This window comes from Syzygium oleosum, unplaced genomic scaffold (genome assembly GCF_021117445.2).
Source record: "Syzygium oleosum isolate NSW1041296 unplaced genomic scaffold, Sole_v2.1 Sole_v2.01, whole genome shotgun sequence".
Taxonomy (NCBI): domain Eukaryota; kingdom Viridiplantae; phylum Streptophyta; class Magnoliopsida; order Myrtales; family Myrtaceae; genus Syzygium; species Syzygium oleosum.
The window spans coordinates 25,327,957-25,354,711 of NW_026607485.1; the positions used below are offsets into that span (position 1 = coordinate 25,327,957).

The following is a 26,755-nucleotide window of genomic DNA, read 5'->3' on the forward strand; positions in this document are numbered from 1 at the left end:
AGGTTTAGGACTAAATCAACCGCCGTACATAGGGCACAATAAACCTTCTCTCGAGTCGCTTCATTATTCGTGATTAATATTGCAAGAAAATGAGTTAATACAAACGGTCCCCTTAAAAGAATTAAAAATAAATTAAAAATTCCCAATGTTACTTTACCCGTCTTAAAAAATCAAAATTCATTTCCGAAATTTAACTCGACTTCCACCGTGGGCCCTAGGGCTGGATGATGTTGGGCTTGATGCCATGGGCTCGAGACACCGGCCTTGCATCGGAGCTCGAGCCTTTGATTTCAAGATCATGGCGGATCGTTCGTCATCTTCCCCGCTCCGTTGCAAATCTCCTCGGCGATCTGCGATGGGGATTCGCATCAGGAGAGGCTACGCGTGGGCGATCGCCGCCGGATTCATGGCCGCTCTCGCCGCCATTTCCGCTAAGTTCTTCTCTTCTCAGGTAACTCAAACCTCATCCCTCATCCTCGATCGCGCTCAGTCATGCGAGCCATCCGTAGTTGCCCCCGCCTTTCTGCTTTGGCACTCGATACTGCGCGATTGTTCCAGCGAATCCAATTTGAAATCTAAGGTTGTGTTGGATTCGGGCTGAAAGCATTCGGCATCGTGTGGTGCGATGTGAGTTGCGGCCGATAGCCGTTACACGGTGATGCGTTCGATTTTGGTTGGATAAGGAGTAGTGGGAGCTCTAATTGAGGAAAGCTCCTGCCAATTTCACTACCTCTGGGTGGATTGGTTGAATAGATTACAGACAATAAACGCTTGGAAGCTGTCCGAGCGGCATGTCGTGGCAATCAGTCGATGCCCGACTCAAGTGGCAGACGAGAGTTTCAAGTTAAGGGAAGAGCTTAGGAAAATTTGTGCAATATCTCAGTTTATGAGATGGGGATGTAGAAATTTTTAAATGAAATTTCGACGAATATAACATAGGAAATAGGAAACACACTGAACACCCGGGGCGGGCTGGCAGGTGGGCGGGGGGCGGTGGGCGCTTCCGGAGAAACTCTGACTAGATAGCTACAGTACAAGCATCTTCTGGAATGTGAGCTTTCCAGACTGGAATGTTATCTGTGAGGTTTATGTCTTCACCGGGACGAAGAAGGAGAACAGAGAGAAGATGGAGAAATGTGGTTCAATTATTTACTGTTGCTGTTCTTTTCCCCAGTGGATATGTGTGGTGTTATCATCTGCGGATATTAGCATTTCCTAATCAACTCAGTCTGAGATCTGGTGCTTTTGCGGTGAACTAGTTGAGTCCGATGATGAATGGAGTTCGTTTGGTTGTGTCAAACTTAAATGTTAAATTGTTGTTCCCTGTCACAATTATGTGAAGAGAATTAGACGTTTGTTTCTCTGCGTGAGAAAAAGTTTCTATATCTGAGTCCAGTTAATTAGATTCCTTAAACTTAGACAATGATTGGTCACTTCTCTGCACTAAAGCCAATTATTTGACAGGAATCTTTTCCTCATCCTCCTTCTCTTCCTCCATTTCTTTTGACTGTAGGGGCAGAATTTTTAGAAATTTTTTTTCATTTGTTTACTGATTATCTAAGATGCATAGTTAAGCATTTATTCAGTCATGATACATCATCGTGATGAGTTTTTCTCAGTAATTGTTGCTGTTAGATGGGTGTTGTTAATAAATTGTGCAGTTCATGAACTCGGACATATTTTTCCTGGACTAATGCCCAAACATCCGATTTTGTTAGCAGGTCATTAAGTATGGTTTTGTCATACTATTCAATGTCACAATGTGGGGGTGTTATGTCAACAGCCTAAAAAGTCTCTCATCTCTTCAAGCCACGGTTACAAACTTCTCGACAAATTTCCTCACTTCTGGATTAGCTGGGTTCTTTTTGTTTGATGAATCATTGAGATTTCAGGTACTTTGATTAACTATTTTCCTGCCCTGTTCTGCAAACTTATGTACTTATAGCTTTGATTGTTTATTGTGTTTAAAGTAAGATGTGGCTTCATCAAATCTGGATCTGCTGCAAGCTCCTATTGTTATAGCATAGAGCTATCAAAAGTTTTTTTCACAGATACAAGTAATATCATGACTGCATTTCATTTAATTCAAGAGAAGAATTCTCTTTATGGAGAATGGGAACTGGTTATCTTGAAAGTGGCAAATAGGATAACAGTCAGGAGTCAAATTATGCAAGAGATAACTTCGGAATTTATTCTCTGAAGAATGCGTTGAGGTTAATTATGCCGTCATAATTGGGGAATAAGAAAATGGAGGAGGGTTTTATATTTTAGATGAAAGCTTCTGAGATTAATGTGGTTGCTAAGGAAGCTTCATGGCAATAGCTTGACCAGTTGTTCAGGGATTCTTGGTGTAGTCTCCACCTCTCAATAAAAGGTGTCGAGTCCTTCCTAGTTCCTGATAAGGACTTGAGTTTTAGGTTTAATCATTGCTATCTTGACTCACATTATGGTTGTGATATGGTTGTGAAATTGTGATCAAAGGAGGCATGATTTGAGATTCTCACTCCACTTACCTAGTCTATGAATGTAGATTTCCCAAAATTCACATAAAGTCCTGTTCTTAGTGGTTTGCAGGTGCACTTTTCATAGTAATTGGTGTGCTTATTCTCAGCAAATCAAGTATTGAGAGGAAAACTAGAGTTGATTGAAAGTTCTCAGGTTATGAGATACCATACGCCATGTTTGAAGTTGAAGGTTGCGCCTTTTGCTACAGGCAACAGTTGCTCTGTTGCTCTGATTTATGTTTTCCTTTCCCTTCGCTCTTTTAAGTGCCCGAACTGCCTGTACTCATTTATCCTTTGTGGATTTGCAGATGACTCAGAGATCAGAAGTTCCATTTTTGTGCCACTTGGAATTTGAGAATTGAGGATAGAAGAGTGTTTCCTTCCTGGCCGTCATTTCGCTTGTAAGATCACCACTTGCTGTAACTGGCAGCGCCAAGGGTGATGTGTTGTAGTTACTAGTTAATGCCAAGATTGCTATGTTACCGTCCACGGTGACTGTACAAAATCTTGAAGCCAATATAGCTACAAGACAAGCTGCAAAGAACACGAATTTGTGTTTAGAGATGGGATCACATACTACCTTTTCACCATACCAAACGAGTAGGCTAAAACATTGGTAAGTGAACCTTAATTTAGGCGCCCAATGTTGATCCAACAAGTGACTTTTTTTGGTTTTCTATAACATGACTTAAAAGATGATAGTGATATGTTTACTAAAATTTGAGATGTTTGATAGTAACAAGGCATTTTCTGAAGTTCCCCAAATACAAGAAATGAAAGCAAAGTGCACAAGTCATTATAAGATTTTAGGGTCTCTTTGTTTCGTGAAAAACTTCGTAAGGGAGAGAAATATTTTCTATGAAAATGATTTTCAAGGAATCACTAGTTTTCGGTTGCATGTTACTGTACTTGAAAGTGAGACGGAAAACATTTTATGATGTGTAGATTTTACTTTCAAAGATTATTCTCTCCATTATAATTATGTTTTGCTCCTATTGTAAGATATTAAGATGATGTCAAAATCCTCATCTAAGATATTACTAATATATGAAGTATAAATTTTAGGTTATTTTATTTTCAAAATAAAGCAACTTAAAAAAAAAGATGTCGAAAACTACTCCTTAGGACATTTTGCTGGTCGTATCACCAGGCTTATCTCGTTCGTTCCTTATCCTGTTAGGCACTGCTTGAGCTTTTAGATCAACTTGAGATTGCCATCTCCATCGACGAATCACTTCCTAATGTGCTCAAAGGTTGCTCATCCGAAGTTCGGGATGGCAAGTCTTGTGAATTTCCTGTAAAATTTCGTTGTGATGCAAGAGTTGCAATGTCACGGAAGGCCAATATGGCATCGATATATTCCTAGTATTAGAAAGAAGTAATATGAGGGGCTTTTCATTTTCAGAGATTGCAATTTATTAAACTTTATTTTGACAAAAGTACCCCTGTTCCAGTCGCCGGAAAAATCACTTGGTCACCGGCCGGGCGATCATTGGGCTGGCTGACGAGTTCAGGCCCTAATATGAGATTGACTTGGGCCCTTATTTGAAACAAACTCCTTTTTTTGAGAAAATAGCCCTTTGAAATTTTCCTCTTATCACTAAAAAAATATTTGGTTAGATATCGATATACACCAAATAGGCAATGAAATGTTCAATTGAATCGGATGAGGATTATTATCTAATTTTGGAGATTTGTTTCCAAATTCAAACTGGTGGATGGGCGGCTTGTGGGCGGTTGGCCGGTGGTAGCTGGCGCTCGGTGGTCAGAGTCTCGCCCGTGGCTGGACTAGTGCGAATGGGACACCGCAATGATCAGAGCAACGGCAACGGCAGTTGTTGGGCATGCATGTGAGAGCAAATAGGCGCCATAACGAGGTGAGGCGCAACGGCAACACACGGGAGACAGAAGTAGGAATTCGTCCAATCATGATCGTGGAAGAAGAGTCGTCCTTTTTTTATTCCTTTAGAAACCCACGTTGCGTGCTCAAGAATTCTGACCATATGGCCTCCTCCCTGATCTTATGATCTTGTCTTTCTTTTTGAAACTTTTTCCCTTCAATCCTTGACTGTCCGCCACTTGGATTCTCGGTTAAGATTCCCACCGAGGTTCACCGGCGCAATGCTTGACTGAGATGAACGAACGGCGCCAGGGTGTTCTCGGTAAGATAGAAGAGGAATATGCAGATAGATGCCAGGCTAGAAGACGTCAAGACCGTGATGCTGCTCGTGTCCGGCACAGTGGTCGTGAGGCAGTGCTAGGCTCGGTGAAGGTTCACCGGTGCTGGGGCCGCGAAGTCGCTGAGTTCGACTGGGGGTTCGCAGCGTCACCGGGAGTCGTCGGATCAGCAGCAGGAAACAGCAACGTCGTCGTCGCCATGACAGGGAAAACTGCTGGGTTGGTCACAGCTCGCTCGTCGCCAAAACAGTGGGGCGGCAGCTTCATGGCGCAGGAGTTTCCTTGTCGCGGAACAAGGAGCCCGGCTGCGTTGGATGGTCGTCAAGGAAGCAGAAGCAAACAGCAGCCGTCGGGGGTGCGGCAGAGCGTTGAGGAACAGCCACGAGGCACAACGGCCGCAAGCATTGCGGACCAGCAGTGCAGGATCAGCGGTGGCAGAGCAGGGAGCAGCAGCGTTGTCGCACGCAACAGGGGCGTCGGGATGAAACTCGCCCATTGGTGACAAAGGCTGAAGTTTAGGCTGTTGAATTGTGCTTTCAAATCGACTACGTATTAAGTTTTTAAACATTAAAATCCTATTCTTGTCATTCGGATCTATAAATTTATTAAATTCCCGCATTGTTCGGATAGGTAGGTGAGCCCGTTTACATCTTCTTTTTAAACGTGACTCAGGCCTCTATATACAAATCACTTTCATCTTCTCAAGCATGGGAATCGATGATTTGGCTTTCGCGCCTAGCTTGTCGCCTTCTATTGGAAAAAAAAAAACTAATGCCCGTCCAATTATAAAGTGCCAATTGTAAATATGAACGCAAATTGCTAAATGAAAATAAACTAGGCCCAATACCCAAAAAAACTCCAAACTTTAGGCTTTGTCTCAATTATACCCTAAACCTTTTTTTGTCTCTTAAAAAATTCCAAACTTTCACTTTTGTCCCAAATTTACTACCGTTAACTTTCTTTTCAATATGGCCGTTAATGATCCCACATGGTATTTCCACGTCATCAATGAAATTCACCATGCAAAGCTGACATGGATAAATTCTTTACAAAATCTTTGTCTTCTTGGATGAGCTTTAGGGTTTGGCTTTTCAATTGCTCTCCCTTCTTCATATGTCTCCTCTCTCTTTCTTCTCGCTCGAATCTATCATCAATTTCTTACCATCGCTACTTCGCTCATCCTTGTCCTTGATTCTATTTTTCTTCTCTCTCCCCTTTTTTCTTCTGTAAGGTGGGGGTTTGATTGGCTCACCACTAACTTGGGGTTTTTCCATTCATGGCTGGGAAGGGATATTGATAGCATCTTTCATAAGCTTCTTTTTTGAAATAATCATCAACATATTCATTGATATCTAACTTCATGAAAGTAATATAACATATGACATGTTTACATGGTATTCCGGAGATATCCCATTCCCTATAAGCACAAGTCTTCCCATCCAAGTCAATCACAAATTTATCATCATACACTTGAACTTGAAATTTATTGTCCATTGCCGCTCTAGCAATACAATGCCTAGACTCTAGTTTAGTTTTCTCCAACTTCATTCTAATCCTTGGGCAAATAAGATCCGTTCGATCAACTATTAACTCACTTCTCTCTGCCATCCTCTCCACCAACATCGTTTTTATTTCTTCAAGCATCTCAAGCATGGGTTTTTCTCTTGGTATGCAATTGTATCTATTGAAGGTCTCACTTAAGTTATGATCAACCGCATCACACTTGGCTCCTATCTTGATGAAAGCCCTACAAAAGTGTTCAGGACCTTGCCTCATGAAGTCTTCGTAACCTTTAGGGCACTCCATCTTCAAATCTGCCATTGCTAGGTCAAAATCAGTTTGAAATGTACATCTCACAACCCTCCAAAAGAGATGCTCTAGAGCATCCCCTTTGTGCAATTTTTTCCAATTAGCATATATGTGTCTTGCACAATTTCGATGCTCTACTTGTAGAGCTAGCCATGAAACTGCATTCATTAGTCCTTGCAACCAAAATTAGCCAACAAAAAGCAACAAGTGACGTCAATGATTGCACTAGTGTCGTGTAATAAGCAACAAAGACAAAAGGCGAGATATTACCTTTTGCTGATCGCTGATGAAAGTCCAACCTTTGGCTCTGCCCACCATCAGGTCATTGAATAATAAAGTGAGAAACCAAGTCCAAGATGCTTCGGATTCAACTTCGACAACTGCCTAAGCTATTGGAAACATTTGATTGTTTCCACCTTGTCCAACAGCACACAACAACATATCCTTCAATCCAGTCTTAAGAAAGCACCCATCAAAGCCTATGACACGCCTACATCCCTTTAAAAACCCACGTTTCAACTCGACAAACCCCACATAAAACCTCTCAAATACTTTGGTTGTTGGATTAACCTCCATCTCAAATATTCCATCCTTGCTAACTCTTTTGAGCTCCGTCAAATAAGATCTCAGCATATCATATTGCATTTTAGCAATCTTAACAGTAAGTATCTGCGCACATTCGGTCTAGTTCCAGATACTGTCCAGTTCGTTATTTTCATCTTAAACAGTGGATATTTTAGAGCTAGTTTTTTCTGGCAAATGGAGTGTTTGATGCTTTTGGATGAACCCAGGGTATATGTTAGGTGGGTAGCTTTTTGAAATTTCAAGATCTTTGTCTGTCTACTTTTCGGTGACATGAATTAAATCTATTCGTGCAAACTACAGTATCATTTTAGAGATTTTTGATTCATCTCTGACTTGATCTTGTTACTCGTGGGTTTTTGTGGCTGTTGGCGCATGTGACAATGGAAGATCTTTACTTGCAATCATGCAGCACCTTGCTTTTTGTTGAATGTATAGAAATGTCTTGGAGTTTCTAAGTATCAAGGGATGTTGACATGCTCTTTGGAAGGCTTAGGCATGAATACAATGATTTGGGGAAAACACACGGAAGGTTCTTTTCATTTGAAAATGCATAAAACTCTGGTAGGATGTGTTGACCTCTGCTAATGAACTTCTATTTCTTCCTCAGCTTTTATTTGTAGATCCATATTGTCCTGTCAATGCCTTTGTATTACTTCTCTTGCAAAACCTTAACCTTTACCCCATTAGCCTGATTCTGATATTACGTAAGCACTGCCTTCCGTCCATCTATGAAACAGTCTCCCAATTCACCTTATTTCTACTTTTGTCAAGGAAAGGCACGGCCATCATTAGAAACCTTGTCTTTTTGTTGACAGTCAAGTAATGCCTTTTCTCCTTTTCTCCTTCTACTTGAAGAGCCTTCATGTCTCTTGCATTATGCCATTCCGCTTATGCTGTTGCTGCTTGTCCTAAACTTTTTTTTTGAAACATTTATAAATTATGGATTAGTTGTGAGGGTTGTAGCAAGTTTTTAGATTGTGTTCGTTGATCGAGAATAGAACGCACAAAAAACCATAGAGATAATGGCTTTTGACCTTACTCATGAATGAGAGTTCTGATAGTAATTTCCAAGTATGCGAGGGGTAGAACTAGGTCTGCTGAAAAGTTCTTATTGATGAGTTTCAAAAGACATAGACGGGCTAGAGATATGTGAGGGGTTTGACACAAGGTGGTGGTGGTTTTTCTCGAAGCTCCTTGAGCTGAGCAGTATGGCAATCGCTAAGTCTATAAGGTGGTTGATTTTTGCAAGTTATTGTAGAAGAGCTGGAGTTGGCTTGTCTTGGAAAGGTTTTTGTTTTTTGGCAGTTGCCCTAACTGTGGATATTGGTTCAAGGGTTCTCGAATTTTCGCAACCTTGATAGGCGATTGTCAACAAGGTGCTGTGGTCGGAGTTCATCTTGGATTTTTTTTTTTTCTATTTGGTAGAAACCTGGTATAGATGAAGCTCTGATACTTTGGTTCCTCGCTTATTTGATGAACAGAGGGATTTTCCCCGACAACCTTGAAGCTTTAGGCTACTCTTCTAGTTTTGAAAAAGAGGATGGTAATGATAATCTCCGTGAGAAGTGGAATTGGAGTTTAGGATCCAGAAGCTATCTTTCAAGAGACATCCGGTTGCTCCTATATTTGGTAACAAGCGGTGGTTTTATTACGCTGATAGACGTACTCTGTTCAGTACTCTTCTCTCAATATAACTATTTACATCCCGTACTTATCCACTGTCGACTTTTTACAGGGATCACATCTGTAATGTACGAAGGAATATGCATTTTAGCAGTCTTAACAGTAAGTATCTGCGCGCGTTCGGCCTAGTTCCAGATACTGTCCAGTTCGTTGTTTTCATCTTAAACAGTAGATATTTTAGAGCTAGTTTTTTGCTGGCAAATGGAGTGTTTGATGCTTTTGGATGAACCCAGGGTATATGTTAGGTGGGTAGCTTTTTGAAATTTCAAGATCTTTGTCTGTCTACTTTTCGGTGACATGAATTAAATCTATTCGTGCAAACTACAGTATCATTTTAGAGATTTTTGATTCATCTCTGACTTGATCTTGTTACTCGTGGGTTTTTGTGGCTGTTGGCGCATGTGACAATGGAAGATCTTTACTTGCAATCATGCAGCACCTTGCTTTTTGTTGAATGTATAGAAATGTCTTGGAGTTTCTAAGTATCAAGGGATGTTGACATGCTCTTTGGAAGGCTTAGGCATGAATACAATGATTTGGGGAAAACACACGGAAGGTTCTTTTCATTTGAAAATGCATAAAACTCTGGTAGGATGTGCTGACCTCTGCTAATGAACTTCTATTTCTTCCTCAGCTTTTATTTGTAGATCCATATTGTCCTGTCAATGCCTTTGTATTACTTCTCTTGCAAAACCTTAACCTTTACCCCATTAGCCTGATTCTGATATTACGTAAGCCCTGCCTTCCGTCCATCTATGAAACAGTCTCCCAATTCACCTTATTTCTACTTTTGTCAAGGAAAGGCACGGCCTTCATTAGAAACCTTGTCTTTTTGTTGAAAGTCAAGTGATGCCTTTTCTCCTTTTCTCCTTCTACTTGAAGAGCCTTCCTGTCTCTTGCATTATGCCGTTCCGCTTATGCTGTTGCCGCTTGTCCTAAACTTTTTTTTTGAAACATTTATAAATTATGGATTAGTTGTGAGGGTTGTAGCAAGTTTTTAGATTGTGTTCGTTGATCGAGAATAGAACACACAAAAGACCATAGAGATAATGGCTTTTGATCTTACTCAGGAATGAGTGTTTTGATAGTAATTTCCAAGTATGCGAGGGGAAGAACTAGGTCTGCTGGAAAGTTCTTATTGATGAGTTTCAAAAGACATAGACGGGCTAGTGATATGTGAGGGGTTTGACGCAAGGTGGTGGTGGTTTTCTCGAAGCTCCTTGAGCTGAGCAGTATGGCAATTGCTAAGTCTATAAGGTGGTTGATTTTTGCAAGTTATTGTAGAGGAGCTGGAGTTGGCTTGTCTTGGAACGGTTTTTGTTTTTTGGCAATTGCCCTAACTGTGGATATTGTTTCAAGGGTTCTCGAATTTTCGCAGCCTTGATAGGCGATTGTCAACAAGGTGCTGTGGTCGGAGTTCATCTTGGATTTTTTTTCTGTTTGGTAGAAACCTGGTATAGATGAATCTCTGATACTTTGGTTCCTCGCTTATTTGATGAACAGAGGGATTTTCCCTGACAACCTTGAAGCTTTAGGCTACTCTTCTAGTTTTGAAAAAGAGGATGGTAATGATGATCTCCGTGAGAAGTGGAATTGGAGTTTAGGATCCAAAAGCTATCTTTCAGGAGACATCCGGTTGCTCCTATATATGGTAACAAGCGGTGGTTTTATTACGTTGATAGACGTACTCTGTTCAGTACTCTTCTCTCAATATAACTATTTACATCCCGTACTTATCCACTATCGACTTTTTACAGGGATCACATCTGTAATGTACGAAGGAATATGCATTTTAGCAGTCTTAACAGTAAGTACCTGCGCGCATTCGGCCTGGTTCTAGATACTGTCCAGTTCGTTATTTTCATCTTAAACAGTGGATATTTTAGAGCTAGTTTTTTCTGGCAAATGGAGTGTTTGATGCTTTTGGATGAACCCGGGGTATATGTTAGGTGGGTAGCTTTCTGAAATTTCAAGATATTTGTCTGTCTATTTTTCGGTGACATGAATTAAATCTATTCGTGCAAACTACAGTATCTTTTTAGAGAGTTTTTGATTCGTCTCTGACTTGATCTTGTTACTCGTGGGTTTTGGTGGCTGTTGGCACATGTGACAATGGAAGATCTTTACTTGCAATCATGTAGCACCTTGCTTTTTGTTGAATGTATAGAAATGTCTTGGAGTTTCTAAGTATCAAGGGATGTTGACATACTGTCTGGAAGGCTGAAGCATGAACACAATGGTTTGGGGAAAACACACGGAAGGTTCTTTTCATTTGAAAATGCATAAAACTCCGGTAGGATGTGCTGACCTCTACTATTGAACTTCTATTTCTTCCTCAGCTTTTATTTGTATATCCTTATTGTCCTGTCAATGCCTTTGTATTACTTCTCTTGCAAATCCTTAATCTTTACCCCATTAGCTTGATTATGATATTACTTAAGCCCTGCCTTTCGTCTATCTATAAAACAGTCTCTCGATTCATCTTATTTCTACTTTTGTTTTGGAAAGGTAGGGCCTTCATTAGAAGCCGTTTCTTTTTGTTGAAAGTCAAGTGCCACCTTTTCTCCTTTTCTCCTTCTACTTGAAGAGCCTTCCTGTCTCTAGCATTATGCCGTTCCGCTTATGCTGTTGCCGCTTGTCCTAAACCTTTTTTTTGAAAAGTTTATAAATTATGGATCAGTTGTGAGGGTTTTAGCAAGTTTTTAGATTGTGTTCGTTGATCGAGAATAGAACGCACAAAAGACCATAGAGAGAATGGCTTTTGACCTTACTCGGGAATGAGAGTTCTGTTAGTAATTTTCAAGTATGCTAGGGGAATAAATAGTTCTGCTGGAAAGTTCTTATTGATGAGTTTCAAAAGACATAGACGGGCTAGAGATATGTGAGGGGTTTGATGCTGGGTGGTGGTGGTTTTTCGAGAAGCTCCTTGAGCTGAGCAGTATGGCAATCGCTAAGTCTATATGTTGGTTGATTTTCGCAAGTTATTGCATAGGAGCTGGAGTTGGCTTGTCTTGGAAAGATTTTTGTTTTTTGGCAGTTACCCTAACTGTGGATATTGTTTCGAGGGTTCTCGAATTTTCGCAGCCTTGATAGGCGATTGTCAACAAGGTGCTGTGGTTGGAGTTCATCTTGGATTCTTTTCTGTTTGGTAGAAACCTGGTATAGATGAAGCTCTGATGCTTTTGATTCTCACTTATTGTTTCAGAAGGTGTCTTTGAAGAGACATCTGGTTGCTCCTACTTATGGTAACAAGTGGTGTTTTTATTATGTCGATAGACGTACTTTGTTCAGTTCTGTTCTCTCAGTATAACTATTTACATCCCATACTTATCCGCTGTCGACTTTTTACAGAGCTCATATATGTAATGTACGAAGGTATATGCATTTAAGCAGTCGTAACAGCATGTATCCGCGCATCCAGCCTAGTTCCAGATATTGTCCTGTTTGTTATTTTCATCTTAAACACTTGATATTTTGGAGTTAGTTTTTTCTGGCAAATGGAGGGTTTGATGCTTTTGGATGAATCCAGGGTATATGTTATTTGGGTTGCTTTCTAAAATTTCAAGAACTTAAGCATGTATATGTTATTATTTAGGATTTGCTCAAAAATAATACGATAAATCGACCAGTAAACACACTAAATATTCGAACAAACGATTGAACTTTTTGGGTTTGAGTTAAGAAAACATACTTTGAACGCTTTTCATTCTCTTCATTCTTTATTGGGAGGTTATCTCCGTCAAAAACAAAAATTGGTATGATTTCATGATCCATGAGCAATTTCCCTCTATCCAAGAAGCGGTCGATGTGCTTGAGAATCAAACACGGTAGAAGCGTGAACAACACATAGCCAAAAAAGAAGCTTATCTTTTTTGTTTCCAGGGCGAACTCAAACTAGATTTCGTAAAAATGGATTTCTTACTTTCGTGATACTAAGCACATTACCGCGTTTCCAATTACGAATAAGGACAAGAAATTTGGGGAAATGAGGTAGATGGGGAGGGACAAGAAATGCGAGCAATTGCGAGAAATTTGGGAATATGCTACTTGCTTAGAGGTGAGCTTGCCTTCACACAAGTCCTTGCCGCTGCCGAGTGCGGCTATGTAGAGCTAAGAGTGACGGTCCACAGCAACACGTAGGCTTTTTAATCTTTCTACGTAGGTATCTTCCAGGGCCCAATCTACTTGGGACATGAGTCCCTTGACTACCATTGTTCCCACGATAAGTGATGAAGATATAAGTTTAAACAATTCTATGCAAATCAAACCTTAACTTTGCACAAACATAATTGCCCATGATCTTAGAACATGATGATTTTCACAACATCATAAGAGATGAGAAACATACCTTGATCCATGATGATCCATCATAAAAATGGATTTCTTCCTTTCATGATACTAAGCACATCACCGTGTTTCCAATTACGAGTAGGGACAAGAAATTTGGGGAAATACGGTAGATGGGGAGGAACAAGAAATGCGAGCAATTGCGAGAAATTTGGGAACATGCTACTTACTTGGAGGTGAGCTTGCCTTCACACAGGTCCTCGCTCCTACCGAGTGTGGCTATATGTAGCCAAGAGTGGCCGTCCACAGCAACACGTAGGCTTTTCAATCTTTCTACGTAGATGTCTTTCAGGGCCCAATCTACCTGGGACATGAGTCCCTTGACTCCCATTGTTCTCACGATCAGTGATGAAGATGTAAGTTCAAACAACTCTATGCAAATCATACCTTAACTTTGTACAAACATAATTGCCCATGATCTTAGAACATGATGATTTTCACAACATCATAAGAGATGAGAAACATACCTTGATCCATGATGATCCATCATAAAAATGGATTTCTTCCTTTCGTGATACTAAGTACATCACCGCGTTTCCAATTACGAATAGGGACAAAAAATTAGGGGAAATGCGGTATATGGGGAGGAATAAGAAATGCGAGCACTTGCGAGAAATTTGGGAACATGCTACTTACTTGGAGGTAAGCTTGCTTTCACACAGGTCCTTGTCGCTGCCGAGTGCGGCTATATGGAGCCAAGAGTGGCCGTCCACAGCAACACGTAGGCTTTTAAATATTTCTACGTTGGTGTCTTCCGGGGCCCAATCTACTTAGGACACGAGTCCCTTGACTCCCATTGTTCCCACGATCAGTGATGAAGATGTAAGTTCAAACAACTCTATATAAATCAAATCTTAACTTTGCACAAATATAATTGCCCATGATCTTAGAACATGATGATTTTCACAACATCATAAGAGATGAGAAACATATCTTGATCCATGATGATCCATCATAAAAATGAATTTCTTCCTTTCGTGATACTAAGTAAATCACAGCGTTTCCAATAACGAATAGGGACAAGAAATTTAAGGAAATATGGAAGATGGGGAGGAACAAGAAATGCGAGCAATTGCGAGAAATTTAGAAACATACTATTTACTTGGAGGTGAGCTTGCCTTCACACAGATCCTTGCCACTGCCGAGTGCGGCTGTGTGGAGCCAAGAGTGGTCGTCCACAGCAACACGTAGGCTTTTCAATCTTTCTACGTGGGCGTCTTCCAGGGCCCAATCTACCTGAGACATGAGTCCCTTGACTTCCATTGTTCCCACGATCACTGATGAAGATGTAAGTTCAAACAATTCTATGCAAATCAAACCTTAACTTTGCACAAACATATTTGCCCATGATCTTAAAACATGATGATTTTCACAACATCATAAGAAATGAGAAACATACCTTGATCCATGATGATCCACCATAAAAATGGATTTTTTCCTTTTGTGATACTAAGCACATCACCGCGTTTCCAATTACTAATAAGGATAAGAAATTAGGGGAAATGAGGTAAATGGGGAGGTACAAGAAATGCAAGCAATTGCGAGAAATTTGGGAACATGCTACTTACTTGGAGGTGAGCTTGCCTTCACACAGGTCCTTGCCGCTGCCGAGTGTGGCTTTGTAGAGCCAAGAGTGGCCGTCCACAGCAACACGTAGGCTTTTCAATCTTTCTACGTGGGTGTCTTCCAAGGCCCAATTTACCTGGGACATGAGTCCCTTGACTCCCATTGTTCCCACGATCAGTGATGAAGATGTAAGTTCAAACAACTCTATGCAAATCAAACCTTAACTTTGTACAAACATAATTGCCCATGATCTTAGAACATGATGATTTTCACAACATCATAAGAGATTAGAAACATATCTTGATCCATCATAAAAATGGATTTCTTCCTTTCATGATACTAAGCACATCATCGTGTTTCCAATTACGAATAGGGACAAGAAATTAGGGGAAATGCGGTAGATGGGGAGAAACAAGAAATGCGAGAAATTGCGAGAAATTTGGGAACATGCTACTTACTTGGAGGTGAGATTGCCTTCACATAGGTCCTTGCCGCTGCCGAGTGAGGCTATGTGGAGCCACGAGTGGCTGTCCACAGTAACACGTAGGCTTTTCAATCTTTCTACGTGGGTGTCTTCCAGGGCATAATCTACCTGGGACATGAGTCCCTTGACTCCCATTGTTCCCACGATCACTGATGAAGATGTAAGTTCATACAATTCTATGCAAATCAAACCTTAACTTTGCACAAACATATTTGCCCATAATCTTAGAACATGATGATTTTCACAACATCATAAGAGATGAGAAACATACCTTGATTCATGATGATCCATCATAAAAATGGATTTCTTCCTTTCGTGATACTAAGCACATCACCGCGTTTTCAATTATGAATACAGATAAGAAATTAGGAGAAATGTGGTAGATAGGGAAGTACAAGAAATACGAGCAATTGCGAGAAATTTGGGAATATGCTACTTACTTGGAGGTGAGCTTGTCTTCACACAGGTCATTGCCGCTGCCGAGTGCGACTATGTAGAGCCAAGAGTGGCCATCCATAGCAACACGTAGGTTTTTCAATCTTTCTACGTGGGTGTCTTCTAGGGCCCAATCTACCTGGGACATGAGTCCCTTGACTCCCATTGTTCCCACGATCAGTGATGAAGATGTAAGTTCAAACAACTCTATGCAAATCAAACCTTAACTTTGCACAAACATATTTGCCCATGATCTTAGAACATGATGATTTTCACAACATCATAAGAGATTAGAAACATACCTTGATCCATGATGATACATCATAAAAATGGATTTCTTCATTTCGTGATACTAAGCACATCACCGCGTTTCCAATTCGAATAGGGACAAGAAATTAGGGGAAATGTGGTAGATGGGGAGGAACAAGAAATGCGAGCAATTGCGAGAAATTTGGGAACATGCTACTTACTTGGTGGTGAGCTTGCTTTCACACAGGTTCTCGCTCCTACCGAGTGTGGCTATGTGGAGCCAAGAGTGGCCGTCCACAGCAACATGTAGGCTTTTCAATCTTTCTACGTGGGTGTCTTTCAGGGCCTAATCTACCTGGGACATGAGTCTCTTGATTCCCATTGTTCCCACGATCAGTGATGAAGATGTAAGTTCAAACAACTCTATACAAATCAAACCTTAACTTTGTACAAACATAATTGCCCATGATCTTAGAACATGATGATTTTCACAACATCATAAGAGATTAGAAACATACCTTGATCCATGATGATTTATCATAAAAATGAATTTCTTCCTTTCGTGATACTAAGCACATCACCGCGTTTCCAATTACAAATAGGAACAAGAAATTAGGGGAAATGCAGTAGATGGGGAGGAATAAGAAATGCGAGCAATTGCGAGAAATTTGGGAACATGCTACTTATTTGGAGGTGAGCTTGCCTTCACACAAGTCCTTGCCGCTGCCGAGTGCGGCTATGTGGAGCCAAGAGTGGCCGTCCACAGCAACACGTAGGCTTTTAAATCTTTTTACGTGGGTGTCTTCCAAGGCCCAATCTACTTGGGACACGAGTCCCTTGACTCCCATTGTTCCCATGATTAGTGATGAATATGTAAGTTCAAACAACTCTATGCAAATCAAACCTTAACTTTGCACAAATATAATTGCCCATCATCTTAGAACATGATGATTTCACAACATCATAAGAGATGAGAAACATACCTTGATTCGTGATGATCCATCATAAAAATGGATTTCTTCCTTTCGTGATACTAAGCACATCACCGCGTTTCCAATTACGAATAGGGACAAGAAATTAGGGGAAATGCGATAGATGGGGAGGAACAAGAACTAGATTTTTCCTAAAGGTTGTTGACCTTCGTTTTTGCTTATTATTATCCCCTTCTTTATGCGCTGCTAGCAACTCCATGCTTTCAACTGACTACTTTGACGGCTGATGAAATTACAGTTGTCTTTTTGTCTATTGTTTCTAACCGATCGAGGCATGTCCTTTCATACATGTTTATAGTAAAGCCCAGTTGAAAGAAAGCTTGGAGGCATATACTTCCCTAAATGTTTGGCGGATACATCCCCGGACCTTTGATATCAGATTTTTCGACGCTTGACATGTGCTCGTTCCCACTGTCAACTATTTATATCTCAGTTGCTCTTATAGTGCCACTGAAGCCTCCGTGACTTTAACAGTCGTCTGAAGGTCTAGTGAATGCTACTCCTGAGACATCTTGGTTGATCTTCCTATTCTTTGAGTGTAATTTTATGGAGCTCCATATGTATTGTGGATCTGTAGACTCGAGAGAGCAACTTATCCTTCAGTATGTAGTCAGTGGAACGATCATGACCGGATGTAGTGGACGTCTTATTTAGAATGTAGATCACTAGAATGGCCTCTGATTATACTTCATCTACTTTCACACCGAATGTCAATTGTTAAGCGTGTTCAGCAAAGAGGACTGCCCTACTCGGTGAAACTTCACCCTTATTATCACCGACCCGATGACAGTATGGGTTCTCTGGGAAATCTTAAGATATCTGTATCAGAATGCGAATGGGAGATTGCATTCATAGTAGTGTTAATGTGCTCCACACAATCTTATGTTGTATAATGTCGTGACCTACGGATTTGAATGCCCTGTTCGGAGATGGTATTGGACCTATTATAGCTTCATCCTCTTCATTCACAAGCCAAGAGATCAATTTATAATGAGAACGTATCAATTCGGGTGCCAAGGCCGGCGGATCAAACGTTGCAAAACCCCCTGTATTTTGCCCATGTGTCATTCTTGTAGATTGGTTGTATGACTCTTGTGATATCTAATGATTAAAAGACTCCGTTTACAATTGTCTTCATGTCACTTCCTTATCATCACTGACTAAAACAAATGAGATCCACTCTGATTAATTTGCAAAAAGCATGTCGTGAGTGTAATGTGTTATTTTTTGTTGGATTATCTTGGGAAAATTGTCTAAAAAGTAGTAAATCTATTGCAGTTTTGCTAATGGAGTTCTAAACCTTTCAATTTTGTTAATTGAGTCATAAACCTTTTTGACAATTTACCAATTGAGTTCATCTGACCAATTTTGTCGGAATATCTGACATGGGTGTCGGCTGTCTGATGTGGGTGCACGTGGCACGGCCAGCGATGGCATTTTAAATAAATTTTTTGAATATTTTTATGGTTTTTTTTCCTTTTCTTTATTATTTTGGTTTTTGGAGTGATGGCCAGCGAGGGCCACCAATCCCTTGCCTTGCCACGGCGAGGGCTGCAAGCCTTCGCCTACTGGCCGGTGACCATCGCCGGCCATCACTATAAAAACCAAAAAAAAAAAGTAAAGAGAAGAAAAAAATTTTAAAAAAATCATTACAGAAGTCAAATAATTATTAAAATATTATTAAAAAATGTCCAAATTAGTGCTGGCCGGCGTCCATGTTAGAAATTTCCGGCCAAAATTGGCCGGATGGACTCAATTGGCAAATTATCAAAAAATTTATGATTTAATTGGCAAAATCAAAAGGTTTATGACTAAATTGACAAAAGTGAAATAGACTTAGGATTTTTTGGACAACTTTCCTGAATATCTTGCATATATTTGTCCGAGTTGTTATTGCACTCCTTGATACGTATACTAAATTATATTCGGACCGCTAGATTTGGTGAGAGCTCCCATTTTGAATGGTCTAAATTAAATTTAATAAATCTACTAGGTTTGTGCGAAAAAAATCCCCTCCATGAATTAATCTAAAAAATAAAAGATTGGGGGTCATAGGTCGAGAATTTTGAATTGCAACTTCAATTTATATGAATAATATGGACATTTTTAGGAAAAAAACAAATATTGATGTATTATTTATTCCATTTTTTGATAATTAGTTACCGATGCAAGGAAATATAATGTGTGTGATAGAGTCCAACACCACGCACACTATGTAAGATAAGGCCTCAACTTCAAATGTATGCCAAAATACCTCTTTTTAATTAAAATGAGAACTTTTGACCCAAAAAAAATGAAAATAAGAACTTCAACCAAAAAAAAAAAATGAAAATAAGAACCGCAATTAATCACTCAAATTTTGTGCGAATTTGATTTAGGTAAGAGGAAGCTTGGTTCTACTCACTCCACGCTACGGTTGTCTTAATTGAGCATTGTTCGAATCGGTTCACACAAAGCTTTAATTGAAAATCCTCTCGTGTAATGTCAAATCAAAACATCCGATTACGCTTTCAGGTCCTTTTTTTTCTTTAAATGTATTTTAGTATTGAATCGATCTTATTAATGCATTCTCTCTTGATTAAGCGATGTTGAAAGTTATTATTCATACGACCCTTTTCTTTTTCGGCTCAGCACTTTCAAAAAAAGAAATCATAATCAGCTTGAAACTAGTGACCAAATTCTGACCTGACCAAAAAAAAATTAATGGACCAATCGAAAATGGAAGAGCACGTGATCTCCCCCAAAAGAGAAAGGAAACCAAAGAAAAAACCGCCAAATTCGGAAGAACAGTGATTGCGAGACCAAAAAAGCATTTTCCATGGAATGATAATGTCTGAAAAAACCGACACACGTGGCACAATCGTAATTCTCATCATCTCTCTCTGTCTCTCTCTCTCTCCGAGTCACTTGATGCGCGCAGCTTGGATTCTTCGTACGCGGCGTCGATGGCGGAGGAGAGATTCGCTTGTCTCAACGCTTGAACGCGAGCACCTCGCATTCACTCCGTCGTCTCCGGGCTTCGCCAATATCCTCGGAGCTGGTCGGTGTTGTCTGAGCCCGCTCTGATTCGGGTAAAGCAAGGAAATCTTTGTCCGGTGGCACCATCGGCCGCTTCAGTTTCGGCAGTTTCGTTTTCTTGTTTTTACTCGTGTTTTTTTTCTGTTGGGGGCTGTTTTCATTTGATCGTGTTTATGCGTTAGATCTTGTGTTGGGCTCGTGCTTTGAGGAGCTTTCTAATGCATACATGTCAACTTGGGATGGAGTAGTTCTTGTTTGATTGAGGAATTTTTTATGTGGGTTCTTTCGTGGGAATCGGACCACCAATGGAATGGCGCGAATTTTGGGACTTCTGACTAGGGCTGCGGCGGCGTGAGGGACATCGCGGTGTTGGATGATGGGTGTCTTTGGAAAATCTAGTGCAGCTTATGCGATTTTCCGTCGAGTGCGTAGTTTTTTTTTTTTCTCCCGGCCGTTGTCTTAATTTTCTTGGCGGCCGCTGTTCAGTACCATCTCCCGTTTGCTTGCTTTAATTTCGGCTTGCCGGATGTTTGTTAGAGGAGGAACTAGTGGAATTCCTGCCTTTTGGACGCTTCTCCTTTTGCCTTTTTCTTTATTTTCTTTATTTTTTTTTGGTTTTCATACCATTGCCTTTTGGACCTTCATCTTCGTTTCGTGTCTGAGATAATTGATATTAACAAAAAAAAAACTAATGCTTATCCAATTGAAAAGCGCCAAGTCTAAATATGAATGCAAACTGCTATATAAATCATAATTGTTCATTTGCAAACCCTAGCGAATGACTTAAAATCCTTTCCAAGAAAAGTTCTCTCTCGTTATCATTCTCTTTTTTCCTTCGTAACATAATCGTAAAGGGATTTCAAACCTCTTCAATTGAATTAAACATAACAAAAGGCAGGAACTTTGACAATATTATTATGTTTTATATTTCAACGTTTTTAATACAAAGGTAACAAGGTCGTTGTAGTATAGTGGCAAGTATTCCCGCCTGTCACGCGGGAGACCCGAGTTCAATCCTCGGCAGCGACGCTTCTCCATTTACCTTTTTCTTTATTTTCTTTATTTTTTTCGATTTTTATCTCATTGCCTTTTGGACCTTCATCTTCGTGTCTGAGATCATTGATATTTAAAAAAAAAAACTAATGCTCATCCAATTGAAAAGCGCCAAGTCTAAATATGAATGCAAACTGCTATATAAACCATAATTGTTCCTTTGCAAACCCTAGCGAATGACTTAAAATCCTTTCCAAGAAAAGTTCTCTCTCGTTATCATTCTCTTTTTTCCTTCGTAACATAATTGTAAAGGGATTTCAAACCCCTTCAATTGAATTAAACATAACAAAAGGCAGGAACTTTGACAATATTATTATGTTTTATATTTCAACGTTTTTAATACAAAGGTAACAAGGTCGTAGTATAGTGGCAAGTATCCCCGCCTGTCACGCGGGAGACCCGAGTTCAATCCTCGGCAGCGACGCTTCTCCATTTACCTTTTTTCTTTATTTTTTTCGATTTTTATCTCATTGCCTTTTGGACCTTCGTCTTCTTGTCATAGATAATTGATATTAAAAAAAAAAAAAAAACTAATGCTCATTCAATTGAAAAGCGCCAAGTCTAAATATGAATGCAAACTGCTATATAAATCATAATTGTTCCTTTGCAAACCCTAGCGAATGACTTAAACTCCTTTCCAAGAAAAGTTCTCTCTCGTTATTATTCTCTTTCCTTCTTCGTAACATAATCGTCAAAAGGATTTCAAACTCCCTTCAATTGAATTAAACATAACAAAAGGCAGGAACTTTGACAATATTATTATGTTTTATATTTCAACGTTTGTAATACAAAGGTAGCAAGGTCGTTGTAGTATAGTAGCAAGTATCCCTGCCTGTCACGCGGGAGACCCCGAGTTCAATCCTCAGTAGCGACGCTTCTCATTTTGCCTTTTTCTTTATTTTCTTTATTTTTTTTCGGTTTTTATCCCATTGCCTTTTGGACCTTCATCTTCGTGTATGAGATAATTGATATTTAAAAAAAAAAAACTAATGCTCATCCAATTGAAAAGCGCCAAGTCTAAATATGAATGCAAATTGCTATATAAATCATAATTGTTCCTTTGCAAACCCTAGCGAATGACTTAAAATCCTTTCCAAGAAAAGTTCTCTCTCGTTATCATTCTCTTTCCTTCTTCGTAACATAATCGTAAAGGGATTTCAAACCTCTTCAATTGAATTAAACATAACAAAAGGCAGGAACTTTGACAATATTATTATTGTTGTAAAATATTGCGTTGCAAGAATATAATAGAGAGAATAGAGAGAGATTAAGTAGAGAAAGTAGATAAGCACCAAAAATGGTAGAGAAAGTCAGAGGAGAAATTTTATTTTCACTGTATATTTTCCTATTTCATTCTCTTCTTCTGTTCTAATTTTTTACACAATGACCAAAACTAAGCTCCTATTTATAAGAAAACAAGGATGCATATATCATTAATGTCAATGTATTGAATATATACATTGAATAAGGAGATAGGCATTCATTGGAGATGTACGTAGAATGTAGGTTACAAATGTACCATAATAGGTACATTGAATATAATGAATATTCATTCATGTATTTCATAACACTCCCCCTTGAATATTCATTGTATTCATGAATGTGCATTGAATGATACTGCCTCATTAAAAACCTTAAGCCGGAAAAACCAGTGAGACAAAAACCGGACAAAAGGGAAAAAGAGTACAGAGTACAAATTTTATGATCTCTCCCTTTTATGGATGCATTAATTGCCTCATTAAAAACCTTAAGCCAGAAAAACCCAATGGGACAAAAACCGGACAAAAGGGAAAAAGAGTGCAATGCATAGTTCACAATATCTCCCCCTCAATTTGAGCTATATAGCCACTGCTGGGGCTAGTCAATCTTGCATCTTATGAACTCGCCGCATACCAATGCCATATACTAATTTCTCAAAAGTTGACGTTGGCAATGATTTGGTAAAAAGATCTGCAAGATTATTTATGGATTGAATCTGCTTAACATCAATTTGTCGACTTTCTTGGAGTTCGTGAGTATAGAAAAATTTTGGCGAGATATGCTTGGTCCTATCACCTTTGATATATCCTTCCCTAACTTGTGCAACACAAGCAGCATTATCTTCATAAATTATAGTGGGAGAATTTGTAACCGGTGTTAAACAACAAGAATTGTGAATATGTGTTATAACGGATCTTAACCAAACACACTCTCTTCCAGCTTCATATAAAGCAATAATCTCAGAGTGGTTAGAAGATGTAGCTACTAGCGATTGCTTCGTAGAACGCCAAGAAATGGCATTGCCGTTAAAACAAAATAAATAACCGGTTTGAGAGCGAGCTTTATGTGGATCAGATCTATATCCAGCATCAGCATATCCAACTAAACCAGAGGTAGTGGAATCCTTAGAATAATATAATCCCAAATCTATGGTTCCTCGGAGATAACGAAAAATATGTTTAACTCCATTCCAGTGTCTCCGAGTTGGCTCAGAACTAAAACGTGCCAATAAATTTACCGCAAAAGCGATATCTGGTCTCGTACATTGTGCCAAGTACATCAAAGCCCCGATTGCATTGAGATATGGTACATCAGGACCAAGTATCTCTTCATCAGATTCTCTAGGACGAAACGGATCCTTTTGAGGATCTAGAGACCTTACAACCATAGGAATGCTCAATGGGTGAGCATTGTCCATGTTGAAGCGTTTAAGTAATCTTTCAATGTATGCTGATTGATGGACGATTATTCCATTTGCTTTATGCTCAAGCTCTAGACCAAGACAAAGTTTGGTTTTACCCAAATCTTTAACTTCAAATTCCTTTTTCAAATACTCAGCAGTTTTAGCTAACTCTTCTGGAGTTCCAATTAAATTTATATCGTCGACATAAACTGCTACAATAGCAAATCCGGTTTCTGATTTCTTAATAAACACGCATGGGCAGATAGGATCATTCTTGTACCTTTCCTTAATTAGGTACTCACTTAGGCGTTGATACCACATGCGACCGGATTGCTTTAACCCGTACAAAGATCTTTGCAATTTTATTGAGAATAAGTTGCGGGGAGTGCATGCATCAGGCATTTTGAATCCCTCGGGAATTTTCATATAAATATCCGAGTCTAATGAGCCATATAGATATGCCGTCACAACATCCATAAGACGCATTTCCAATCTTTCAGAGAGTACTAGGCTAATGAGAAAACGAAATGTAATCATATCCATCACAGGTGAATATGTCTCATCATAATCAATCCCAGGTCTCTGGGAGAATCCTTGGAAAACGAGTCGGGCTTTATACCTAACAACCTCGTTTTTCTCATTTCGTTTCCGGACAAATACCCATTTATATCCAACGGGCTTTACATTATCTGGGATGCGAGTTATGGGTCCAAAACCTCTCGTTTGGCTAGGGAAGCCTTAATTGCTTCCTCCCATTTAGACCAATCATGCCTTTGACGACATTCGATAATAGATTGCGGCTCACAATCATCATTCATAATTTTATGAGCAACTGAGAATGCAAAAGCATCATCAATGATGATTTCATTCCGATCCCAAATCTCATTACAATATGTAATGGGATTCTCAGTATTCCCAGGGTTGGTGATCTTTTCATGGGTTTGTGCCTCTTCAGGGGCAATAAGCTCTTTGGGAGCAAGCACAACACCAGGCTCTTCTGGAGCAGATTCCTGATTCCTTCCCCTTCGTTTTCGAGGAACAGTGTCTTTTGATCCTATCGGTCTACCGCGTTTCAAGTGTGGGGGATTTTGATCCATTTTAGCTTGTCCTTCGGGAACAGCTATCCTAGCTGGAGCATTTGCAGCTGGAATATGAGACTTCGTTACCTTAGTAGCATCATTAAATGCATCAGGAAGTCTATTAGTTATAGCCTGTAAATGGATTATGCGCTGCACCTCGTTTTCACACTTAGGAGTTCTTGGGTCTAATTGAGATAAATTTTTCTCATTCCAGGAGAAAACCTTAACTGGTTTTTGCTTCGCAGCCATGTCAGTTTTAGGTGTCCCAATCTATGGAAACATAGTCTCATTGAAATGACAATCTGCGAATCTGGCAGTAAAAAGATCACCAGTGGTCGGTTCCAAGAACCTAATGATGGACGATGAATTAAACCCAACATAAATGCCCAAACGGCGGTGGGGACCCATTTTCGTTCTTTTTGGCGGTGCTATAGGCACCTGTACTGCACAACCAAAGGTGCGTAAATGTGAAATATCAGGTTCATAACCAAGAACCATTTGAAGGGGAGATTGTATGAGACTAGTAGTGGGGCGCAATCTTATCGTGGCTGCGCATGCAAACCGCATGACCCCATGCTTTGTATCGTTGAGATTTGTTCTCAATAATAGAGTGCGGGCAATGATTTGGATATGTTTAATCAAGGATTCTGCTAATCCATTTTGAGTATGAACATATGCGACCGGGTGCTCAATCTCGATTCCAAGTGAAGCACAATACGTATCAAAACTCTTTGATGTAAATTCACCAGCATTATCCATCCTTATGCTTTTAATTGGATAATCAGGGAATTGTGCCCGGAGCTTTATAATCTGCGCAAGTAAACGTGCAAATGTGACATTGCACGTAGATAATAGACAAACATGTGACCATCTACAGGATGCGTCCACTAGTACCATAAAATATCGAAATGGTCCACTTGATGGTTGTATTGGTCCACAAATATCACCCTGAATTATTTGCAGGAATAAAGGGGATTTAAGATCAACCTTTGTTATAGAAGGTTTGATAATGAGTTTTCCTTGTGAACAAGCTTCACAATTATAATCTTTGGACAACAATACCTTTGTATCCTTTAAAGGGTGCCCTTTTGTATTCTGGATTATTCTACGCATCATTGAAGCGCCAGGGTGACCAAGGCGATCATGCCATAATCCAAACTGATCAGGGTTTACCAATCTCCAGGATATGGTGGCGCAGGTTTCAACGGCCTTAATCATGACACAATACAAACCCATAGAAGAAGCTTCTAGCTTCTCATGGATGGTCTTCAGGCCCATCTTATAAGAGGTAATGCCAATATATTCTTTATTTTGCTCATAAATAGTCTCAATATGGTACCCATTACGGCGTACATCTTTGAAGCTAAGCAGATTCCTTTTTGATCTACTGCTTAGAAATGCATTCTCAATATGCAGGATGGTGCCTTTTGGCAAAACAATTGTGGCATTCCCGAAACCATCAATAATTGGAATAGGACCTGATATTGTATGGACATGTGCCTTACGCAATGTCATACTCGAGAAAAAGTGTCTACTACGAAATATAGTATGTGTTGATGCACTATCAAGCAAACAAACATCTTTCTTTTTCTCGGTATTTTCCATTTGCTTTTATGTTGACAACTTCAGGTGTCAAGTATCATAAAATTTTCATATTAATTATAAGATCAAATAAAATTTCAAAATTATAAATATTATATCAGGTTCATAAGCATTTCATTGCATAACCATATTAAAGAACAATAAAAGGTAATACATTTAAAGAAAAGCAACTAGAAAAGAACTTATTAGAATCATAAAATTCGAAGTCTAAGTTATCATCCACCAGTGTGATGCCTCATCAAAGTAATCAGAGGTCCTCAAAGAAATCAGAGACATCCAGGGATGCATTTGCTACTTCAGGAGCAAGAGGAGTCCCACCAACAGAGATATTGTTAGCCTCAACAGTGGTTATGGCAGCAGGATTAATTTCAATGGCGTGAGATTCACCATGCTTGCCCGTATTTTTTAAAGATGCATGGTATAGATCAACAAAGTGATTTGGCGTACGACAAGTACGTGACCAGTGCCCAGTGCCCAGTCATGCCACAACGATGTCAAATACTTTCATT

At 39.6% G+C, this 26,755-nt stretch overlaps 1 protein-coding gene and 1 non-coding gene across 2 annotated transcripts; both read left to right on the top strand.

The window, feature by feature from the left end:
* Positions 1-292: 292 nt before the first annotated feature.
* LOC115676134 (uncharacterized) lies at positions 293-3,064 on the top strand. Its single transcript, XM_056309819.1, has 3 exons — positions 293-451; positions 1,722-1,892; positions 2,565-3,064. Exons 1-3 carry the CDS (start codon positions 299-301, stop codon positions 2,646-2,648), a joined length of 408 nt encoding a protein of 135 aa, XP_056165794.1. The 5' UTR covers positions 293-298; the 3' UTR covers positions 2,649-3,064.
* Positions 3,065-20,807: 17,743 nt separating this feature from the next.
* Positions 20,808-20,879, top strand: TRNAD-GUC (transfer RNA aspartic acid (anticodon GUC)). Its single transcript has one exon. It is a non-coding gene; the product is annotated as a tRNA-Asp (tRNA).
* The last annotated feature ends 5,876 nt before the right edge of the window (positions 20,880-26,755 follow it).

Bases quoted from the DNA above. Each gene is read 5' to 3' on its own strand.
- LOC115676134 (XM_056309819.1), top strand. From the start codon at position 299: ATGGCGGATCGTTCGTCATCTTCCCCGCTCCGTTGCAAATCTCCTCGG. The intron at 452-1,721 runs GTAACTCAAACC...TTTTGTTAGCAG, and splicing joins CTAAGTTCTTCTCTTCTCAG to GTCATTAAGTATGGTTTTGT. The intron at 1,893-2,564 runs GTACTTTGATTA...TCCTGTTCTTAG, and splicing joins ATGAATCATTGAGATTTCAG to TGGTTTGCAGGTGCACTTTT.